This window comes from Hyaena hyaena, unplaced genomic scaffold, assembly GCF_003009895.1.
Source record: "Hyaena hyaena isolate Hyena2069 unplaced genomic scaffold, ASM300989v1 scaffold_14, whole genome shotgun sequence".
NCBI lineage: Eukaryota > Metazoa > Chordata > Mammalia > Carnivora > Hyaenidae > Hyaena > Hyaena hyaena.
The window spans coordinates 447,603-469,432 of NW_024080646.1; the positions used below are offsets into that span (position 1 = coordinate 447,603).

At 39.2% G+C, this 21,830-nt stretch overlaps 1 protein-coding gene across 1 annotated transcript in view; it reads left to right on the forward strand.

Annotated features, from left to right (window-relative positions):
* The window catches only part of CHST9 (carbohydrate sulfotransferase 9), a 204,614-nt gene that overhangs the window by 89,611 nt on the left and 93,173 nt on the right, over window positions 1-21,830 (forward strand). Inside the window, exon 3 of the mRNA XM_039217563.1 lies at window positions 6,018-6,059. Within this exon, the coding sequence (XP_039073494.1) occupies window positions 6,018-6,059 (42 nt within the window). The remainder of the gene's footprint in view (window positions 1-6,017; window positions 6,060-21,830) is intronic.

A 21,830-nucleotide genomic window follows, 5' to 3' on the forward strand; every position in this document is an offset into this window, starting at 1 on the left:
GACATGATTTGTACTTTATTCTATAGACAACTTGCCAGAACGTGCTGGATCCCTCTGCCCAGGGAGCCTGGCGTGAGCGCAGGTGTGCTCGGCAGCCAGCAGGGCACAGAGACTGGTCCAGCTGGAATGGAGCTTCTTAAAAAGGAACACTCAATACACCCAGTGGCGCCAGATCTTGCCCTCTTTCTCTGTCACTTGTGTTTCCTTGCAGTTAATTTTGTTCACTAACTAAAAACGAGTTAACTCATTGTGTGATCTTTAGGAAATAAAATAAGCAGTTTACTCGCATGGTCTTTACATTTGTACCCATGTTAATTAAATAATTAATCTATTATTTATGTAATGCTTCCGAAAACATATTGAAATGAGATACTGTTTTATATATGAAGGAGGCTTTAAATCTCAACCACATTTATAGCCAAATAAATGATGGCAATAATTATTTTTTGAAACTAGATCGTTTAAAAATGAAAGGGCTATTTTTGAAAGTATATAAAACTGACGTCCCATGCATGAACATTTCGCACAATTTAACATAATTTTATTGAAAGGATACCCATTTGAGATCTTAACCTTTTTTATGAATTCCTTATAAAGTCATAGAAATCTTAATGCCTTTCTAATTTGCTTCTTGAAGAAAATAATTTGGAAAATGCCAAGGAAAGAAACATGGAAGGCATTTAACATAAACTGAAATCATTAATACTTAATGGAAAAACATAATAATCCTTTGTGAGGCATTTTAAAACAGCTACTCTAAGATTATCCCTTCTGGGAGGCTAGGAGTTTCTTTAAAACTGGTGCTAATCATCTTACTCAAAGAAGGTCTTGATGGAGATAGAACCTGGAAAATCCAAGGATTAGAAGCAACTGGATGGTGAGGCTCAAATGCCTTTAGTGTAATTGCCATTTGTCATCACAGATTTCTACTAAGCTTGCTCCCGCCCTGGCTCCCTGTGGGACTATTGGGTCAGACGTTCTTCTGTGTTGATTATTGTTTGCCAGAGAGGAGGGATGCCCTTTCAGAGTTCCTTCCATTCCAGAGTTGCAAAAACTGGTTCTGAAAATAGTTGGCAGTGTCAGTTGACCAAATGTGTTTGCTGAAACCCCTTTTGTTTTGAACCAGTGATGCCTAAAGTCAGGAAATACCTGGGTGAACTTAATGGCAGGGTTCTTGGTTGCCAATTCCTAAGACTATCTTCTCACTTTCTTTCTTCTTTCTTCTTTACTGTGCTTTCTTGATGACTCTTGTGATCTATCTCGAGCCCCCTTCCTGGTTGGAGGCAGTCTCCCCAGCCCCCACAGGCTTCTCTACCCTAGGGTTCATGGGACAGAAGGAAAGAATACTGGAACGGTGGACTTGGAGACAGAATTCTGGAGCCAAATCCTTGTTCTACCTCTAGTTTTACAATCTGGGGCAAGATGCCTAAACTTATTGTCTCCTTCTCCTTCTCTCTCCATTTAAAAACATATATGTGTTTATATATTTATCAAAGTAATACATACACAAAGTATAAAATACAATAGAAGTTTGTTTGTTTTAACTAACCCTCTGTTAAATGATTTGCCTAGTGAAGCAATGCTCTCCCTTTCCTAGATGTAACCTACTGAAGGATTCTCATAACCAGCCTAACAGAGGAGCCCCACCTGTTATCTGTCTAGTTTACCTGTAAACTTTTGACCCCACCTGTGGGGATATATGTGGACCATGTGCCAGTTGTGTTTGTTCCCAAACCTGCTGTGCGAATTAAACTTGTTCATATAATTATTCATTCAGTTACAAATTATGTAAACCAATGACATATGGGTGCATAAAAAATAGCTATTTCTATAAAAATGCTTTAGAAAGACTCAATAATGCTGAGTTATTAAAAATAAAATGCTATAGATTAAGGTGTGAAGATATAATGGTAACATATTCAGAAAAAATTCAATTCTAAAAGGATTACATGTTAGATGTTATTGTGGTTATTATTAACTTAATAATCGTGCATCCACGTAATTTTAGTAGAAAACAGGAAAGAAGGTAAGGTTAGACCAAATTAACATTTCAAAAGAAAATATTGGAATAAACTTAAAACATTTTTTAATGTTTATTTATTTTTGAAGGAGAGAGAGACACAGCGTGAGCAGGGGAAGGGCAGAGAGAGAGAGAGGGAGACACAGATGAAGCAGGCTCCAGGCTCTGAGCTGTCAATTCAGAGCCCTACACAAGGTTCAGACTCACAAGCTGTGAGATCATGACCCAAGCCAAAGTCATACGCTTAACCTACTGAGCCATCCAGGTGCCCTTGGAATAAACTTTTAAATTCAGCAACCAAATATGAGACAGCAGAGGACCTAAACTTCACTGTGACCATTTTTTTAAAATCAGAATACCAGTATGTAAAATTGAGGGTATTGATAATCACATTCCTGAAAGGTTTGGCTGGAGGGGGAAAAACCATTCATTCATGAAATGTAACCCTATTTCAGTTTCAACAACAAATTGCCACATGATCTTAGGAATCTGTCCAACCTTTTCCTGTCTCTCTGTATTCTCTCCTAGGTAAGGATGATGATAAACAACATGATTAGTTTCTCACTGTGGCCAGAGGAATTACTTTGAGAAAAGTGCATTGTGGTCGTATTTGTGTTCTCTCACTTGAATGTGAGCTCTGTCTGACTCAGTGTGCTATTTATGATGCATGGAGCTCTCCAACCCTGAGGAAAAGGATCAGTGAAACGCTATTTTTTTTTAATTGATTTCCCATCAAAGCTGTAGACCTACTCACTTAGTATGGTTCTTATGCCAAGTCTCAACAGGTGAAACGTGCTTTACTACCCAAACCAAAAATGACTCGGAAGAAAGTCCTGTGGAGAAGGGAAAGATCCTGTTTCATTAGGTTGTCTATACCACTAAACTAAGCCTTTAATATCGAAATCAACCTCATAAGCACAATGTAAGAACATGTACACTGGATGTTAACATTAATCTTAGGGGCTCTGGTCAAAACCCAGTTAATTTCTGTTATGTGAAACAAGCCTGAATGCTGAGATTTAAAGTCATCCACAGAAATGGATATTCATGGTTATTTAATATATGATCATGTAGCGAGGAAGTTAGTCTATGTTGATTGTATGAACTGAACCCAACATCCTAGGTTACATTATAAAAATATATAGGAATAGCAATGATTTAGAAGATACAGTCAAAGCCTTTAAGAGTGATACATACCATTACTCTTACTGAGTCATGAAGGAGGGTGCTTTTCTTAATGAGACAATTCATTTACTTAAAAATAGGCGGCACGTACTTTCCATTCTTTTTCTCAGAAAAGAAATGGTTACTGGGAAAAGATATTTTTACCTGGAAAAGAAATTTTTAAAATTAATTTAATTCAATACATATTTATACAGGGCGCAAAACTAGGGTCAGGGAAGTTATAAAGAGGAGTAAGACTGGATCCGCCCTGTGTTTAGCAAATTTACTATAACACGTACAAGACGTGTGCTTATCTAATTAATCTACTTCAGTCTGTGATGTGTGAAGAGCCTCTCTAGATGAGGGAGGAGTATCCAATCCCTGACTGCATTTCATTTTTATGCCCTAATGTCAGGTTTCCTGAAACCTAGAAATTGGAAGACAGAGGTTTCCTGGGGCTGGGGAGAGGGGCATCGGGGTGTGGTGTTCCATGGGTATAGAGTTTCAGTCGTGCAGGATGAACAAGTAAGTTCTAGAGGTCTGCTATACTACATTGTGCTTTATAGTAAACAATACTATACTGTACAGTTTAACATTTGTTAAGAGGATAGATCTTGTGTTGTCTGTTTCCTACCACAGTAAGTAAAAAAAAAAAGAATAAAAGAAATTGGCAGATGACCTTGTACAGCCTTTATATTTGAGTCATCGTGGACATGGGGAAAAGAGCCTGTCAGGTTCACATTTTTTAAGGAAACCACTTCAGCATTATAAGCCAGAGAACTTAAAAGCAATACCTGATGAGAACAATTCCTCATGCAATCAATAAGCAACTTACCAGAATATCATAAGAGACAAAGGAGCAGCCAGATTTCACTTTTTGAATAGCCATCTTTTCCACAGCAATTTAATTTCCTCCCACAGTTATGTGACAGATTTATATAAACAATGAAAATATGCTGAATAAAATCAGTTTTCTATGGAGGAAGATTTGGGGTTCTAGCCTAAACAATATTCTTATCACCAAGCCACAAGGGTGTGATCTTAATCATGCTACTGTTACATGGGTGAACAGGTAAATATAGAGTTGCAGTTACATCAAAGTGGGTTGAAGCAGTGGATTACATATCAGGTTCCAACCCATGGGGATCAGTTGTAGCGTAGGACCTATAACTTATTGATGAGCTCTACAAATGACTTATAAAGGCCTTCATCCAAAATGCAGAAATCACTAAATCAAGTGGAGCTGCTGACACTTTACACCAGGAAACTCATGACAATACAAGTCAGAATGCCCTTAGATGTATCGTTTAAATCATCCTAGAGGCAGAATAGCATTTAACTGACAGAAGTATAAACTGTTCGTCTTAGCATAAATGAAATTCAGTGAAAAATTGATTAAAAAGGCAAAGGCCAATAGGATCTTTGTTTCAATTAGGGTTAAAAAATGAATATTATAACTGAGTTACACTGATCGCAGTTTTTTAAGTAGCACAGGATAGCAAACAGACTTATTCCTATCATTGTTTAGCCTCACCATTCCTAAGTACTTGTTCAAATTTTTAACAACATACTTTGAAAGGGATATTTTACAGCATACAGAGAACAAAACATTACATATACATGTATTTAATATAAGATATGTATTAATATGCAGTTTAGCATGCAATACATTATATAATATATTTAGTTTAGCATGTAATAGGTTATTATATTAAAATATATATTACATAAAATATGTTATAGTATGCAGTATATACTATATACTGTATATTATATATTTATAATATGGTTTTTAAGGGAAGAATTATAACTGTAATCTAGAAAGAAGAAATCTAAATAGTCATATTACTACCATCTTGCAGCTCCCTGAAATTGTTCTCTGAATGAGTTGAAGCTCTCCTCTCCCAGAGATGACTAAGCCGGAAGGAATTTGCTATGTTACATTTAGCAACTTCATCTAGTAGAAAGAGGTCCTTCTTGATTATCAGGATGAAAGATCATTGGCTCAAGGAAAGCTAAAGATTTCTTTCTTAGAGCTCTTTACTACAGAATAAACGAACATTAGTTCTGGATGATTTAATATCCATGGGATCACTTCCCTCAAAGAGCCTTTTTTCTTTCATCCTAGATTTTAGTTCATTTACCCTTCCAAGCTTCATAGATCAAGGTATCCAACAGTGAGCCATGAGTATTCCACGCCAGGAGATACATATGGCATATCTATTCTGAATAGCAATTTTATGCAGAGAGATCTGTCCCAAGTACTCAAATAATCTAAGCAGAAAATATAATTGTATATACACAAAGATTTATACAAAGATTCTAAGCAGGAAATATAATTGGATATTAACACACTGACACAAAGAATCCAAGGACACAAAGAATCCAGGGACATTTTCTTCCCTTCAGTGAACATATTCCTACTCCCTCTACCCCACCAGTCCCCCAGCTCTATTTCTCTAATGCAGAGGAAACAGGCACAAGACTCAGTCTTCTCTGTGCAAAGCTTGAAGGTAATGCCTACTTTCCTGATGAGTGACACCAAGCCTGTCACCTCTTCAGTAGCCCAGAAACACAAGAGTGACATATTCTATTTCATGACCCTTCCTCCCCACACTGCATGATTTTCTTTGCTAGAAATAAAATAGTAGAGGCATTGATGCATCTTTATGTAGAAAGTTTTTAAATATACGGGGTGTTTTAAACATACTGGGTGGCTCAGTCATTTGAGCATCTGACTTCGGCTCAGGTCATGATCTCACGGCTTGTGGGTTTGACCGTGCATCCAGCTCTGTGGTGACAGCTCAGAATGAATTGCCTCTCTCTTTTCCAGGATGGGAGCCGGTAAATTACCCGCAGCCTATACCCAGAATCAGTGAGTAAACTTTCTTTATATTTGAGTCTCGGGTAACTATAGATGAGCAGAGCAATGACAAGAATATCTGAAAACCTCATCATGTCACTTTTAAACACCTGTTTTTACAGTGAAACCTGTCACCAGGAAGCAAAGCCTAGGTGCGATTGTTGGGGTGTATAGTCTTGGAAGGTAGAGAGGAGAAGCAAGTAAACCATGATCCTTGTCCTTGGGGAATTTACAAAGGAAACTAAACTTTCAGAAGATAGATTTCAGTTAACATTTAGCTTAATGAAGTTAATGCTCATCTTATTTTAAAAGGTTTGCATTTTTCCTGTTTTTATTTTTAAAGCATTTAACACTTCCCTGAGACATTGTATTGTATTCTCGAGAAATGGCCTTCCTCTATGAATACACCAAAGCCTCATTAATTCAGATATTGCTAATACACAGTTTTTGACAATTTGACCCAAACTGAGATGAAACTTACCTTTGAGTTTTCTGCAAGGACTGGATTTGATAAGACAAATAGAGAGAACACCTGTAACTTATTTAAAGAGAACAATTGTTTTCATGGCTTTTGCATACACAATGGTCTTTAGGCAGAAGGATTCAGCTATAAAGTAAGGATCCACGTCATTAAGTAGATGCCTCCTTAGACAGACTTTATTGGCAGGTTACAGTATTGAAAGTAATAAAACCGCATTGCTTACAATAAATTCTGACTTCCATAATTCAGCCTAGCTTCTCCCTTTTCCTCCCTACCTCCCCAAACTCATTATTCCAATCTAATGAAGTTTGCTATTATGTTATATGTGAACATAGAATTTATTAATATAAGATCAATTCCCACTATCTTATTTTTTTAACTTACAAATAAATTTTAATTTTTTTGGCTGCCTTTCTGCAACATTGATCACCTGGGTGGCAGTGTGATATTTACTTTTACAAGAAAAATGATATGTCAGTCCCTCTCCTTTTCCCTGATTTCATACAGCAAGTCATTTTTTAAAATTTAAAACAGTATTTTCACAAAAAAGGCAAGAAAAGTTCCCAGGATAAGAGTGGAGATTTAAAATGAGGGGAGGAATCCTCGAAATCAGATCATGCCCTCCTTGGGACATGTTGAAAAATCGGAGTAGTAACTGAATCACTTACTGTTCATCCATCCATCCATCCATCCATCCATCCAACAAACACTTAGTCAAGGGCCATACTTATTGCTTCCAAGTGTGTAGAGGTAAATAAAGTTCTCTTCGTGTCTCTATTGTGCTGACACCCATAAGTTGAAAGAAATGGAGATAAATAAATTTCTCATGTGGTATGTGATGTGTTTTCCTCGTAAGCAAAGTGCTTTGGGAACACAGAGAATTTACCATTAACTCTAACTGGAGTAACTGGGGAAATAGTCATAGCACGTACAACATTTGAGCTTATTCTTAAAGAAGGAATAGAATTTCTGCAAGTAAAGAAAAGGACAACATTTCAAATCCATTTAAGCAGAAGTATGGAAATAGGGAAGCACGTGGAGTGAGCAGAAAAACAGAGCAAACATACTTAGTTGCAGATTGCTGAACAGTGTATGAGATATATAGGTACGTTGCCAAGAAAAATGTGCCCTTTCTTGGTGATTAGAAACAGCAATTGGAGTTCAGAGAAAGATTTGAGACGTGAAAGGTGAAGAAATGGAACAAGATAAAGCCACTCATGAGCAACTGAGAGAACCTTTAAGAACATAGAATAGAACCAGCTTCTCCCTGACATAGAGGAGACGTAAAAAGAAAAACAGATAAATTCGAAGGTGGATATAAAGAAATTCGAGGATGTTTATATCTGGGAGCTTCAGATGTTTCTACTATACCATTAGAGAAGCATGAGCTATAGAAGAGCAGGACACAAGTTTGCATCCTAGCTTAGCTGCTGTGAAAGACGTGATGTGGGCAGGTCCCATAACCTGTCTACATTTCATTGGTACCTTCTGTAAAACAGAGGCAAAAGAACTCTTAATTCACAGGTTGTAGAACCACATAAAGCATGTGAAAGCATGTTTTGCACCGTACAGCATTCTGTATCAAGAAGCTGCCTGACGTAGTGGCCAGAACACACGTTGAGTGACCTCGCTTAGCGCTTGTCTGTAAAGTGGGGATTTTGTGGGTTACTGAGATGATTAAACATAAGGTTTGTATAACATACGCACATAAAGGCGCTCGACTAATGGGAGCTGCCAGAGAGTTATCATCCGTGAATATGAGTTTGTCTCCTGGGAAAAAGAAGAAAAATGCAATGGAAAATGAAAACAAGAAGGGGACATATAAAAATGTTTTTAGGAAGAGTTAAAAGCCCTTTCTGAAGACATGACTTTGCAGGTATAGTCATGCCCACGAGCTCCAGAGCAGCCAGAATGGATGACTTGATGGGCTGGAGTTGGGGAAGGTCCAAGTAGGTACTATGCTATCGAGGGAATCACTGAAAATGATTGGTCAGTGCAGATCCCAGAAGCTTGCGGGCCTGCCTCTCCAAGACCTGTACTCCTGCCTTAGCACTGAGTTAGCACCATGCTGCCTTTTCCATTCAGGGTCAGCAGCCTGCGATCCTAAGGCTTTTGTCATTATCAGGTAACTAGTGAGTTGCCTAACTTCCCCAAGGTCCAGTGTTCCCCTTTCAGCTAAGTTCTCGCTATGGGCTTCTACTCAGAGACCCTCAGCCCCTGCCTGCTCTCCCTCACCTCTCCCCTCCCACCCATGTCTCTCAGTCTCCCCCAGCCTCCGCCCAGCCTCCCCTTCCACTTGAGATTTATTTCTTCTCAAGCATACAAGGCAGTGAAAAAACATTTCCTCCAACTCTGGAATAAAAACCCAGAGTTTGAACCAAGTAAAGAGGACCCAGACTGCATGCTCTCGGTCCCTCAAGCCGTCAGCACTCATTTGAGACTTCAGTACAGAATTTGCTGGTTACAACAGGCAGGGCCACACTTCTCCCACACCTGGAAGTGGGTTATCTCACCGGCCGCTAGGATAATGTCCGGAGTCCTCCTAAAATGTGTAGTGAGCCTTGGGGACCCCAGGAGAGAGCTGCCAAAATCTATCATGATAGCTACTAAACTTACCTCAGAGGGAGATTTGAATTGCTAGAGCGTGTCCTCAATTTGCCAAATGGCAGTAATAAAGAAAATATAGGCTGTATTGTGCACATTATTGACTCCTATTTTAATTAATGTAAGACACATTCCTCATTTGGGAACATGGTTGATTCATTCACTCAGTAATTATTCATTAAGGATATACTAAGTTCAAGGTATTGCTATCGAAGATCTTTGAAGATAACACGAATACAAGCATTTTCCATGGATAACATCTGAAACGTAAGGAAAATCCTGGCAAATTCAGACAAAACTCCAGGTTTCTGTGAATGTACAACTGCAAAGATTCATTAGGGACTGGGAAACCCCAGATATTTTTCTTCTCTTTCCTCAGGCTTGGTTCCCAGAGTCCACTCTTCTGTGAATGCCAACAGGGCTCACAGAAAATTCATCTCCAAGTACCTTACTTCCTAAATGCTCCTTTTAGACAGCTGTGGTAACCTATGGATGTGTAGATTATTACAGAACATTCTACATCCTCACCCCCCACACATCCTTCCCTATATGTCAGGAGCCATTCTAAAGTGCAGCCTATCTCTGCCTTCCCCAGCCCAGTAGGGAGCACTGGGCAATTCTTCTCCTGACTCCGTGTCAGACTGGGTATTCGCCCACCATACCACAAATGTACGTCAGCCCTTTCCTGAATGTACTTTAATCGCCTGGGGGCCTCTACAACTACCCTTTCATTCCTACCTGGTTTGTATGCAGTCATCATTCTAGATTTGCTAGAAAAAACGACTCAACTCTCATTAAAAACAGACACAGACATTTTCTCTCCATTCCATTGCTTTAACCCTAGGTACACCTTCCTTCTGTTTCCTTTTGTAAGCAACATGTCTCCCGTTACTAGCTTCTGTATGTATTTTCCTCTTTACTGCTCATCTCTACCCTTTATGTATCTCAGAGTAGAGCAAACCTTGGAAGAATTTTTTTTGGCTTATTTGCCCCTGAGTTGGAAGAACACAAGACTCCTCTGTCAGTTTCATGGCAAACTCAAAATTAGGAGTACGTGTGCAGCAGCATCTCATTTACATATTTTTCTCGTTGTTCTTTAAAAATCCTTTGTTGCACAGTGCAGTCATGTTCACTGTGAGACAATCCCATGAACCCCTGCGAGAGAGAATACAGTCCAGATTGCACCATCACAGACTTGGGGACCTTGATAGAATGTTCAAGGCAGAGTCTAAAGCTTGAATCTTCTTACATTGGATCCTGTACTTCCCTCAGCCACCATGTGTAGATACTGGGGAGAAAAATGCTCTCCTTCTATTTCATGAGTGGAGGTAATTCAAAATCATTGCTTAGGGTCATTGAACTGAGAAATGTTCCTTGGATTTTCATGAAGAAAATCTTCCGGCAGGGTTTATGTCCCAGCAAAAGAATGCACACATTTGAGGGTAATACCTTTTTACATATTGATAGCATGCTCTCTCCAGGAGTGGAGGGGCCACCTTTGTGGAAAAGCTACGGTGGTGTGTGATTTTAAAGGAAGAGTAGTGGCTCCTGGTCATCACAGAGGTGCCTCTGGAGAAAGTTAATCCACAGAACCTGTGCTCACACCTAGATTTTTGCATTTCGTGGATGCTTTCTCCTAGGCATGGTTCCCATAAGGGACCATTGTTTATGTGTTCTCGATGCCCTTGTGTTCATTCAACTTCAAGGGAAAGAAGCACATCTCCTATTCGTGAGCACGCCAAATTGCAGAGAGGCAGCTTCTGTCCAAGTGGGGACTCTAGCCCCCCAATGGGCAGGGCTCAGGGCATTTTCTAGAGCACACAGTGCTGTTTCCTCTGCACTTAGCTTCGCTAGGGAATGAAAAGAACTGAGAAGTATGATGTTAGAATCAAGGTTGGGTTATTATTAAGGTTAGAGCATGAAGGGGCTAGTTACTCACATCGTGAGTGCCCCTACCTGGGAGCCCCGCATTTCTACATACCCAGGGACCTGCTTCCCGTCAGCCAGAACATTCCTTTCTGTAAACCCAGGATTACAGAAGCTGGTTGGAAGGGATAGCTACAGACTTTGCTACAGCTTTCCTGAGCTTATGTGAGAATTAAGCCTTACAAATCTTATAAGAATTGATGAACATGGTGATATTTTTTTTAAATGCAGCATAAACCTTCAGATTCGTGGCCTAACCATCTCAACTGAAAAGCTCTTATGCTTCAGGATTAAAAAAAAAAAAGTGCTCTGTGCCAGCCTTACCCACTCTCAGACTCTAGTATTCAAAGAGCTTGCAAATTCTGCACAAACTGACACTGTTATTCCCACGTCTCTAAAAATAAACGATGGAGTTGTTGGGGTCTTTTTTTGTGGGAGAAAGGATGTACATTATTATTCTTGTATGGAAATAATTACCAAAGAAAAAGTGGCATCCCACAGTTAATTTAGCCGTTCTTTTAAATATTTTCCTGGTACCTGAATTACACGAACATAGTATTTTAATAAGCTGATCTGCAAGTGTTTTTTTCCCCTTCTCACTGAGGTGCAAAGTAATCTAGAGGGTCAAGGTTTCCAATGTTTTTCTCTTGCATTAAAATGATCCGTCATTTCCATTGTGGCTACACCCAAAAGTCAATTTTTGGTCTGGTTAAAGTGCCCTGTAGAATAATTCAGTGGTTAGGAAGGTGGAATTCTTCTCAAAGTGTAACTACTCCACTTGCTGGTGTATTGTGGCAATGACATTCATCTTTGAACCGATCCTGATTCAGAGCAGGGGTTTTTTGTAGTTGTTTTTCAGCATTTTCTTTCCCTTTGAGTAATTTTTTTTATCTTTATGTTTTGAACGTCATAATAAATGGAGGCTTGATTTAATGAAATGGGATAAATTGTTTCCATCATACCTTGTAAACCAAGTATATTAAATCCAATAAATAAGAACCTTTAAAATATTTCTCATGGCTAGAAAGTAGAGAAATATTTTGCATGACTTAATGTTAGAGATTTATTTACTAATAGAATCTGTTAGTGTTTTGAATTGAGGTACAATTTCTATACAATAAAATGAACAAATCTTAAACTTTCAACCCAATGAGGGTTTTTTTGGCCCCATTTTTATTTTATTATTTTTCTTAATAGTTTATTGTCAAATTGGTTTCCATATAACACCCAGTGCTCATCCCAACAAGTGCCCTCCTCCATGCCCATCACCCCCCTTCCCTTCTCCCCCACCCCCATCAGACCTCAGTTTGTTCTCAGCATTCAAGAGTCTCTCATGGTTTGCCTCCCTCCCTCTCCCCAGCTATTTTTCCCCTTCTCCTCCCCCACAGTCCTCCATTAAGTTCCTCCTAATCCACCTATATGTGCAAACATATGGTATCTGTCCTTCTCTGCCTGACTTATTTCGCTCAGCATAACACCCTCAAGTTCCATCTGTGTTGCTACAAATGGCCAGATTTTATTCTTTCTCATCGCCATGTAGTATTCCATTGTATAGATAAACCACATCTTCTTGATCCATTTGTCAGTTGATAGACACTTAGGCTCTTTCCATATTTTGGCTATTGTTGAGAGTGCTGCTGTGAACATTGGGGTACATGTGCCTCTACACATCAACACTCTTGCATACCTCAGGTAAATTCCTAGCAGTGTTATTGAAGGGTCATCAAGGAGTTCTATTGTTAATCTTTTGAGGAATCTCCACACTGTTTTCTAGAGGGACTGCACAAGTTTACATTCCTACCAACAGTGTAGGAGGGTGCCCATTTCTCCACATCCTCGCCAGCATCTATAGTCTCCTGATTTGTTCATTTTAGCCACTCTGACTGGTGTGACGTGGTACCTCAGTGTGGTTTTGATTTCTATTTCCCTGATGATGAGGGATACTAAGCATCATTTCATGTGTCTGTTGGCCACCTGGATGTCCTCTTTGGAGAAGTGTCTGTTCATGTCTTCTTCCCATTTCTTCACTGGGTTGTTTGTTTTGCAGGTCTGGAGTTTGGTGAGTTCCTTACAGATTTTGGATACTAGGCCTTTATCTGATGTGTCATTTGCAACTATCTTTTCCCATTCCATCGGTTGCCTGTTAGTTTTATGGATTGTTTCCTTTGCCATCCTGAAGCTTTTTATCTTGATGAGGTCCCAATAGTTCATTTTTGCTCTTGAGTCCCTTGCCTTTGGGGATGTGTCAAGTAAGAAATTGCTGCGGTTGAGGTCAAGGACATTGTTTCCTGCTTTCTCCCCTAGGGTTTTGATGGTTTCCTGTCTCACGTTCAGGTCCTTCATCCATTTTGAGTTTATTTTTGTGTATGGTGTGAGAAAATAATCTAGTTTCATTCTTCTGCGCATTGTTTTCCAGTTTTCCCAGCACCATCTGTTAAAGAGGCTGCCTTTTTCCCATTGGATACTCTTTCCTGCTTTGTCAGAGATTAGTTGGCCATACATTTGTGGGTCCAATTCTGAGTTCTCTATTCTATTCCATTGGTCTTTGTGTCTGTTTTTGTGCTAATACCATACTGCCTTGATGATTATAGCTTTGTAGTAGATGCTAAAGTCTGGGATGGTTTTGGTTTTCTTCTTCAATATTACTTTGGCTATTCGGGGTCTTTTGTGGTTCCATACAAATTTTAGGATAGTTTGTTCTAGTTTTGAGAAGAATGCTGGTGTAATTTTGCTTGGGATTGCATTGAATGTGTAGATAGTTTTGGGTAGTAGTGACATTTTAACAGTGTTTATTCTTCTGATCCATGAGCATAGAATATTTTTCCATTTCTTTGTGTCTTCTTCAATTTCCTTCATAAGTTTTCTATAGTTTTCATCATACAGATCTCTTATATCTTTCATTAGGTTTATTCCTAGGTATTTTATGGCTTTTTGTGCAATTGTGAATGGGATCAGTTTCTTGATTTCTCTTTCTGTTGCTTCATTATTGGTGTATAAAAATGCAACTGATTTCTGTACATTGATATTGTACCCTGCTACTTTGCTGAATTCATGGATCAGTTCTAGTAGGCTTCTGGTGGAGTCTGTTGGGTTTTCGATGTAGAGTATCATGTCGTCTGTGAAAAGTGAAAGTTTGACTTCTTCTTTGCCAATTCTGATGCCTTTGATTTCCTTTTGTAGTCTGATGGCTGATGCTAGGACTTCCAGCATTATGTTAAACAACAGTTGTGAGAGTGGACATCCCTGTTGTGTTCCTGATTTCAGGGGGAAAGCTCTCAGTTTTTCCCCGTTGAGGATGATGTTAGCTGAGGGCTTCTCATAGATGGCTTTTTATGATGTTTAAGTAAGTTCCTTCTATCCCGACTTTCTCGAGGGTCTTTATTAAGAAGGGATGCTGTATTTTGTCAAATGCTTTTTCTGCATCTATCAACAGGATCATATGGTTTTTATGTTTTCTTTTGTTAATGTGATGTATCACATTGATTGATATGCAAATATTGAACCAACCCTGGAACTCAGGAATGAATCCCACTTGATCATGGTGGCTAATTTTTTTTATGTGCTGTTGAATTTGATTTGCAAGTATCTTGTTGAGGATTTTTGCATCCGTATTCATCAAGGATATTGGCCTGTAGTTCTCTTTTTTTGCTGGGTCTCTGTCTGGCTTGGGAATCAAAGTGATGCTGGCTTCATAGAATGAGTCTGGAAGTTTTCCTCCAATTTCTATTTTTTGGAATAGCTTGAGAAGAATGGGTATTAATTCTGTTTTAAATGTCTGGTACAAGTCCCCAGGGAAGCCATCTGGCCCAGGGCTCTTATTGATTGGGAGATTTTTGATAACTGATTCAATTTCTTCACTAGTTATGGCTCCATTCAGATTTTCTATCTCTTTCCGTGTGAATTTTGGTAGTGAGTGTGTGTTTAGGAATTTGTCCATTTCTTTTAAGTTGTTCAGTTTGTTGGCATATGATTTATCATAGTATTCCCTGATAATTGCTTGTATTTCTGAGGGGTTGGTTGTAATAAGTCCATTTTCATTCATGATTTTATCTATTTGGGTGCTCTCTCTCTCTTTTTTTTTTTTTTTTTTTTGAGAAGCTTGGCTAGAGGTTTGTCAATTTGTTTATTTTTTCAAAAAATCAACTCTTGGTTTCATTGATCTGTTAAACTGGTTTTTTGGGGGTTTTTTTGGATTCTATATTGTTTATTTCTGCCCTGATTTTTATTATTTTTCTTCTCTTACTAGGCTTGGGGTGCTCTTGTTGCTCTCCTTCTAGTTCTTTTAGGTGTGATGTTAGATTTTGTACTTGCATTTTTTAAAAATTTCTTGAAAAAGGCCTGGAGTGCAATATACTTTTCTCTTAGGACTGCCTTTGCTGCATCCCATAGAGTTTGAGTTGTTGTATTTTCATTTGTTCCCACATATTTTTAAATTTCTTCTCTAATTGTCTGATTGGCCCATTCGTTCTTTAGTAGGGTGTTCTTTAACCTCCATGTTTTTGGAGATTTTCCTGACCTCTTCCTGTGGTTGATTTCAAGTTTCATAGCATTGTGATCTGAAAGTGTGCATGATATGATCTCAATTCTTTTAAATTTATTGAGGGCTGTTTTATGACCCTGTATGTGATCTTAGAGAACATGCCATGCGCACTTGAGAAGAAAGTGAACTCCATGGCCTCAGGATGTAGAGTTCTAAATATTTCTGTCAAATCCATCTGGTCCAAAGTGTCATTCAAGTCCATTGTCTCTTTAGTGATTTTCTGTCTGGTTGATCTATCCATTGCTGTAAGTGGAGTATTAAAGTCCTCTGCTATTAGCACATTCTTATCCATAAGATTCTTTCTATTTGTAATTGTTTTATGTATTTAGATGCTTCCATATTCAATGTGTAGACATTTATAATTGTTAGCTCTTCCTGATGGATAGACCTGTAATTATTATATAATGCCCTTCTTCATCCCTTGTTACTGTCTTTACTTTAAAGTTCACTTTGTCTGATATAAGTGTAGCTACTCTAGCTCTATTTTGACTTCCAGTAGCACAATTATTTATTTCTCCATCCCCTTACTTTCAATCTGAAGGTGTCCTCAGGTCTAAAATGAGTTTCTTGTAGACAGAAAATAGATGGATTTTGTTTTTGTATCCATCATGCTACCCTATGTCTTTTGATTGAAGCATTTAGTCCATTTACATTCAGTGTTATTATTGAAAAATATGGATTTAGAGTCATTGTATTCTTTGTAAGATTCATGCTTGTGGTGGTGTCTCTGGTACCTTGAGTTCCTTGCAACATTTCCCTCATAGAGCCCCCCTCAGGATTTCTTGTAGGGTTGGTTTAGTGGTGACTAATTCTTTCAATTTTTTTTACTGGGGAAGACTTTGATCTCTCCTATTCTGAATGACAGGCTTGCTGGATAGAGGATTCTTGACTGCATATTTTTTCTGTTCATCACATTGAAGGTTTCCTGCCATTCTTTTCTGGCCTGACAAGTTTCAGTAGATAGGTCTGTCATCACTTTGGTAGGTTTCCCTTTGTATATCAGGACCCTTTTATCCCTAGCTGCTTTCAAAATTCTCTCTTTGTCCATATATTTTTCCAGTTTCACTATGATATGTCGTGTAAAAGATTGATTCAAGTTACATCTGAGGGGAGTCCTCTGTGCCTCTTGGATTTCAGTGTCTGTTTCCATCCCCAGATTGGGGAAGTTCTCTGATATAATTTGTTCAAGGACTCCTTCAGCACCTTTCCCTCCCTCTTCTTCTTCTGGAATTCCTATGATATGGATATCGTTCCATTTGATTGTATCACTCAGCTCTTGAACTCTCCTTTCGTGTTCCTGATTCAGTTTCTCTCTCTTTTGCTTGGCTTCCTCTTTTTCTATAATTGTGTCTTCTAATTCACCTATTCTCCTTTCTACCTATTCGATCCGTGCATTGGATGCCTCCATTTTATTATGCATCTCATTTATAGCATTTTTTAATTCATCACGACTATTTTTAAGCTCCATAGTCTTCGTAGCAATAGTTTCTCTGATGTCTTCCATGCCTTTTTCAAGCCCAGCGACTAATTTTATGACTATTGTTCTAAATTCTTGTTCAGTTATGTTGCTTATCTGTTTTGAGCAGTTCTTTAGCTGTCATTTCTTCCTGGAATTTCTTTAGAGGAGTGCTCTTCCGTTTCATCATTTTGGTTAGCTTTCTGTTTCTTGTTAGTTTTAAAAGTTTGTTATGCGCTCTGCACCTGCAAGTACTGCTGTATTAAAGAAGGCTCTTTGACTGTCCAGGGCCTGTTCGTTCAGAAAGTGTTTTTGAATGCTGTCTCTTGGTCTCTCTTGTTGAGACCTTGGTTATTTTATTTTCCAACTCGTGGTGGTATTTGGGACTCTCCACCATGTGTACTTTGGCTTGTTTTTGAGGTAGCCCTGGAAAAGAAAACAGACAAACAAACACACAGGGAACAAAGCACACAAATGCACAGATGAATCCAACAAACACACAAACCGAAAGGGAAAAAGAAAAGAAAAAAAATAAAGAAGGAAAAAAAGGGAAGGAGGAAACACAAATAATAAAAAGAAAAGAAAAGAAAAAGAATACAAAGGACAGTCTAAAAGCATAAAACCAGAATTCCCAGCTACAAATAAAGAAGCAGGAGTATGCAGTGCTGATGGAAGAGCATATACAAAGAGAGAAATGACAGGGGCGGGCAGAAAGTGAAATCGGACAATGACCAGGCAGAGAGACCAAGAGGCTTTATTCAGAGAGAGAGAGAGGAGAATATGGTAAGTGGTGAGGAGAAAGAAATGAAGATAATGTTACTCAGAGAAACTATATAGTCTGATTACTCCAGAGAGAGAGAGAGAGAGAGAGAGAAAGGTAGTGGTGGAGGTGTCGAATATACGTCTAGAGAATGGATTAAATGTGACTGTTTAAGCAAACCAGTGATCAGAGCACCCAGTCCAACAGAGGGGAGGGATACGAATGAGACAAGGGAAAATATATCTGAAGAGAAAGAATTGATCTAGAATTAATCACAGTAGTGCATCCATGTTGGTCTTGCCCCGGGGTTCCGGTTAAAAAAAAAAAAAAAAAAAGGCAGCTCTCTAGTGGGGATGGGCGTGGTTTGGTATAAGCACGTCTTAGCCTCCACTGGACTTGCAGGCTGCTCCGGGAGGTCCCACCTTGGTGGTTGTAGGGAGAAAAATGGCGGCACCCCAGTCCCCTCTCAAACCAAGCAGTGCAACTCACTCTTTTGGGTCTGATCTCCCTGTGCCGTGGGCATAGCCAAGGTGGGCCATGTTGTGTGTCCCAAGCACACCTCATTTCCAGATCTTAGTCCATGTGCCCCATTGATACCACCGGAAATAGAAACCCACAGGCCGAATCCCTCGGAGCAGTTTCAATCCTCTCGCCTCCCCACTGGGAATCGAGCCGAGCCAGAAGAGCGGTGGAGCAGCTTCAGGCGCGCTACCTCCCTTCCAGGTGGAGCTGGCGAGCAGAGGAGCGGTTTCTCTCAGCGTTGCCTGGGACCAGTGCGTCCCTCTCAAGGTCAGCTGGACAGCTGGAAATCGGATCCTTCTGTGTCCTGAGCCAAGGTTTTTCTCTTCTCCAGGGACAGGGACAGCTTTTTGAGCAGTTTCAGCTGCTCTTTCTTTACCCCAGACTCACAGAGGCTCCCCACAAAGAGGGCTCCCCTCCCCTCCCTCTGTGTCTCTGGGTCCGGCCCGTTTTTATCTTCCCACACTGTAAGGTTTTCTCAGTGGACTCTGCCTCCTTTTCCTCCCAAACTCCTGGATTCTGTAAGGCTTCAGGATCCTATGGCTTCAGGTCTTCTCCATTTGAGGGATGGGGGTGAGTGAAATGTACGGAGCTCCCTACTTCTCTGCCATCTTGCCTCCTCCCCAATCCAATGAGTTTTGACAATTATATACACCCTGTATAATGCCAGAATAAGATATTCATTCTATTTAAAGATATTAAATTTCAAACACTAAATATTTCCCTGATGGCCCTCTCTAGTCAATTCCAATCCAGGACTCCACCATCTCCGTCTCTCCCTCTCACCTCCTGTGTACTCTCCAAGCAACCACTGTCTTATTTCTATCACCGTAGATTGGTTGGGCCCATTCTTGGACACATCTGAAAGGAATCATACAACATATACTTTGTAAATGCTCCATTCACTTACCCTAACATTTCTGAGATTGTTACATGTATCAGTAGTTCATTCCTTTTTGATTATTGAGTGATATTCCATTGGATGACTGAACTACAAGTTACCTATTATCCTTTTTGATATTTGAGTTGCTTCTAATTTGGGATAATTATGAATAAGATTGTTTTGAAAATTCTAGTACAAGTCTGGTTTTGAATATCTGTTTTCATTCCTGTTAGTTAAAGACCAAGGAGTAGAATTGCTAGATCATAAGGTAAATGCTTAACTTTGTAAATAACTGTCTAACACTTCACCAACAATGTTGAAAATTCCAGCTGCTCTTTAATGTCACCAATAACTGGTATGAAATGGTATCTCTAAAGACTTTAATTGACACAAAGTTCAAAGCAGTCTCCAGGCTCTGAACTGTCAGCGCAGAACCAATGTGGGGCTTGAACTCACGAACCACGAGATCACTACCTGAGCCAAAGTTAGAAGGTCAACCAACTGAGCCAGCCAAGCACCCCTGTGTTGATCATCTTTTTATGTCCTTTGAACTTTTGTATCCTCTTTGGTGATCTGTTCTCACTTTTTCTCATTTTTGCTCAGTCACTTGTCTGTTGTTGATGGTAGTGCTTCATATATTCTGGATATACGTCCTTTGTCAGATACATGTATTGTAAATATTTTCTCAGTTTGTGGTTTACCTGTTCATTCTATTTAAAGTGCCTTTTCGGGCACCTGGCTGACTCAGTTGGTAGGGCATGCGACTCTTCACCTCAGGGTTATAAGTTCGAGCCCACATTGGGTGTAAATTTTACTTAAAAAAATAAAATCTTTAAAAAAACATAAATTGCCTTTTGATGAGCTTAAATTTTAAAATTTGACAAAGAAAGATAAACTTTTTTCATTTATGATTAATGCTTTTTAGTGTCCTGAGAAACCTTTATTTACCCTGAAGTTGTGAAGATATTCTGGCTATTACCCAAAAAGTGGTGATAGCAGCTTTTTAAATTGAGAAGAATAATAAGGACAGCTTGCAGGCAGATAAAGAGGCGTGTTTATAATGACTGAAACACAGGGCTGTCTCTGCACTTTTATAAGTTTGTGATTACTTGTTAATTTTCAAGTGTCTCTTTGATTTATCCTCTCTTTCTGAGAAACAGAAAGTAAATTTGGGTGTTTCGTGAATTGTCAAGATTGAAGTACTAGGAAAGAAAGCTCAATGTGAAGTTTGAATGTCCTATGTATGATAATGACTTCAGATAATGATCTTTATAGTAGAAGTGATTTTATAGCATTATTCACTGTCCTTGAGCAATGACTTCAATTCCAGGGAGCCAGACCATGCTATTTCTATTTTGTAGCCTCATCTTTGCAATAGGAGGATGAGAGCAAATTATCAGACTTTCCTAATAATGTCATTCATTGGATCCATTGATTTAAATACACAGTTTTTAATATCTTAAATATATAGGCAAAATATATGTGTAAAATTCTTATCACCTTTACTAGGGTGATGCTCTAACATCACCTAGAGCTGAGGGAAGTTCTGATAATATTTTCTTTCTTTGATTAATATCTATTGATGCATCCTGGTGCTAGATACTGGTTATGCCATGGTGAGCAAACAGACCAGGTACTGACCTCCAGGGGTTTACTATCTAAATGAGAAGAGTTAGTCAAGCAGACAAAGGTATCGTTTAGATTTTGTTAGATGCTCTGCAGGATATTACAGAACACTATGGAAGGCAGTAACAGGAATGGTGTCTTTTAGGGATGCCTGCCTCAGCAGGTGATAAGACACTTGGGCCGAGAGGGACCCAGCCATATAACAGATGGAGGAAGAGTGGTATGTGCAGTAGGGACACAGATGAAGGGCTGGTGTGGTCCAGATGAGGGAGGAAGGGGGTAGTGAGCAGAGGAGAGATATGCGGTAAGTTGTGGTAGGAAAGAAAGGTAGCAGCAAGGTCACCAAAGGTCATCTTCTTCACTATGGTCAAGAGTCAAGTTGATGAAGACTGTCCTACTTTTCAGAACCTTATAAGAAAAATCCACATTTCTCACAAAATATGTATGAGGTGTTTATAGCTAGAATAAGGGATATTAATTAATGTTTTGTTTTAGAGTTTCTGAAAAGTAGTTCATATTTATTTATAAGTAGTGACTGATAGCACATGGCCTGGGATGACTGGGGTCACTCACTGGTGGTCGTTGAACAGAATTCTCAAGACAAGCACGCCACGGAAGTGTGAAGCAGAGAGGGGGTTGCTGACCAGGTGGGTTTGGATTTAGAACCCACCTACAGGACATAAGTTCTCACTGCATGAACATACTGAAGAAGTAAGAAGAAGGCCAGGAGTCAGATGATTAGGTTGAGGCAAAGCCTTGAAATAATGTCTAGGATTTAGGATGAGACCATGTGAGGGAAAACAGACCTCATGTACACCAACCATTTCTAGATTATTCTCAGGCAGGGGATGTGGACTGAACAGAAAGAAACCAGAAGCAGGAAATTCCACTAAAGAGTTTGAAAGAGTTTGTGTAAATTATGCAGAGGGGTAAAGAACAGGAAGAAGCCAAGAATCATCGTACAGAAACCTCTATCAATTGGTCAGGT